The sequence below is a fragment of the Neomonachus schauinslandi genome, unplaced genomic scaffold (genome assembly GCF_002201575.2).
Source record: "Neomonachus schauinslandi unplaced genomic scaffold, ASM220157v2 HiC_scaffold_4471, whole genome shotgun sequence".
Taxonomy (NCBI): Eukaryota; Metazoa; Chordata; class Mammalia; order Carnivora; family Phocidae; genus Neomonachus; species Neomonachus schauinslandi.
This window is the reverse complement of record NW_025413159.1, coordinates 493-2,503: the sequence shown is the minus strand read 5'-3', so window position 1 is coordinate 2,503 and position 2,011 is coordinate 493. Positions and strand designations below refer to the sequence as shown.

At 35.0% G+C, this 2,011-nt stretch overlaps 1 protein-coding gene across 1 annotated transcript in view; it reads left to right on the top strand.

Annotated features, from left to right (window-relative positions):
- Window positions 1-1,101: 1,101 nt before the first annotated feature.
- The window catches only part of LOC123323979 (uncharacterized protein C10orf67, mitochondrial-like), a gene marked incomplete at its 3' end in the record, with an annotated part of 1,304 nt that continues 394 nt past the window's right edge, over window positions 1,102-2,011 (top strand). Inside the window, exons 1-2 of the mRNA XM_044912513.1 lie at window positions 1,102-1,133; window positions 1,265-1,484. Coding sequence (XP_044768448.1) covers window positions 1,102-1,133; window positions 1,265-1,484 — 252 coding nt within the window. The remainder of the gene's footprint in view (window positions 1,134-1,264; window positions 1,485-2,011) is intronic.

Here is a 2,011-nt window from a genome sequence, read left to right as displayed (position 1 = left end):
TAAAAAACTTTAAAAAAATAAAATTAAAATTAAAAAATTTTCAATACAACAAGCATTTATTGAAAGGATTTTATGGGTCAGGACTCTGCAGTGTTTGAGATCTTACCCTACTTACAAGCTAACAAGTTTGCTTGTTTCATGGCCATTTGCAGAAGACATAAGACTCCTGGGTCAGAGACAAAGGACTTTATCACCATTGCAAACACAGTATCCAGACCCTCATATTTATTTGTGTTGATTTGCCATGCCCCCTCAGGGCCATGAGGGTGACAGTAAAGACCCATCCTAGATACACCTATATACACAGTGTGTTGCATTAAAGGAAGTGATCCCTGAGCTCACCACTTTCCTAGTAAAGATTATCAGCCTGCTTCTTGGCAGAAGAAAGGCATTACCTCATCCTTTAAGGCTGCTCACTGCAAACACAATTCTGAGGAATGGCCTGTGGAAAGAGTGGTCAGGATTTTGCATTCTTGGCATATGCACAAAGAATGTGCAGGGACACTCAGGATCCAAGGAGATTGCCTCTTCCAACAGTACTCTGGTAGTGAGAAAAAATATATATAGGCTCCTAAAATGAAATTAGAGCAAATCTAAAATATAATTTTCTGTGGAAAAACACCAGAAATATTAGTTGAAACTGAGATATACAATATTACTGCTGTTTCCTCCCCATCTGGATAATGCTACTGATGAGATCTGTCATCACTATGATATTAAGGAGTGTGTAGAAGCTTAGTTGAAAATTGAGTGGGGTTAATTGAAAAATCATCATATTAAGTGTTAAAAATTTTATAAATTTAAACTTAGTCTTTCTTGGTTGAATATTACTATACTTCAAAAGTTTTTTCCAAACCAGATGAAAAAATATACTTCAGAGCACAGTAGTTGATAGTAACAAGTACCACCACAGCACCAAAACCAGGTAACATTTCTTGAGGGCTTACTAAGTGACATGCATCATTCAAAGTACTTCTAGATATTAACACAATAATCCTGACAATAACTCTATGAAATAGGCACTATTATTTTTCATAAGAGGAAACTAAGGCACAGAAAGATTAAGTAATTTACATAATGTCACATAGCTAGGATATCAGCATGCTTTCAGCTCTGACTGACAGACGCTCTCACCAATTGGTGCATTTATTATATGACACTGCAGGAAGGCCAGAGGTATGACAGGTTTTAGAGCTAGCTGAGTCAATGGCTAAACAAAGTTGGTAGTCAAAATTATTTCTGATTTTTTTTAAAAACTCATCATCTATGTACTGGCATTGCCCTTTGGCTGGCCCCACTTGTGGTCACCAGATGGCTGTGGCACTTCTTGGCACTTTTACTCTCCATTTTTTTTTTTCTCCAGACTTAGTATTTCAGATGATTTGAAGATTGGCTTTTTCTGCACAGACCATGCTACTCAAACAGATTACAGTGAAATTCTGCCACTAAAAGAGTTGAGTTCATCTACAGAAAAGCTAATACGGGTAAATTGGATTTATTTTCAAACTTCCGAGATTATTTTGGGTATTGTTTGCCTTGATGTCTCTTTCCTTCGCAGAGTTGAAATGACTAAAAATTTTAATCTTAGCGTCTTTTATAAGCTGAATTGGACGACAGTCGTGTTTTTAAAAATAATTTGTATCAACTACTGTTTATATTTATATCATGCTTATATATGTTAACCAGTTTAGTGAAGTATGTTTTTACTCTCTTTGGAATTTTCTATTTATGCTACTTTTTAGAAATTATGAAATACTTTTGGATTGTAGAAAAATGTGGAGGGTAATATAATGAATCACTGTGTTACCCACCATACAGCTTTGTCAAATCTTGACTTTCCACCATATTTCCTTTGGATCTTTTTTGATTGTAAAGAAACAGAACATTTCATACACCTCGGATATCAAGAGTTATTAAAATCCCTAATCAATAAAACTGTCACACTGGATAGCATACTACTATAAATACTCTCGTGTACTTTGTTTCTGTTTTTTCACTTAACAGTATAACT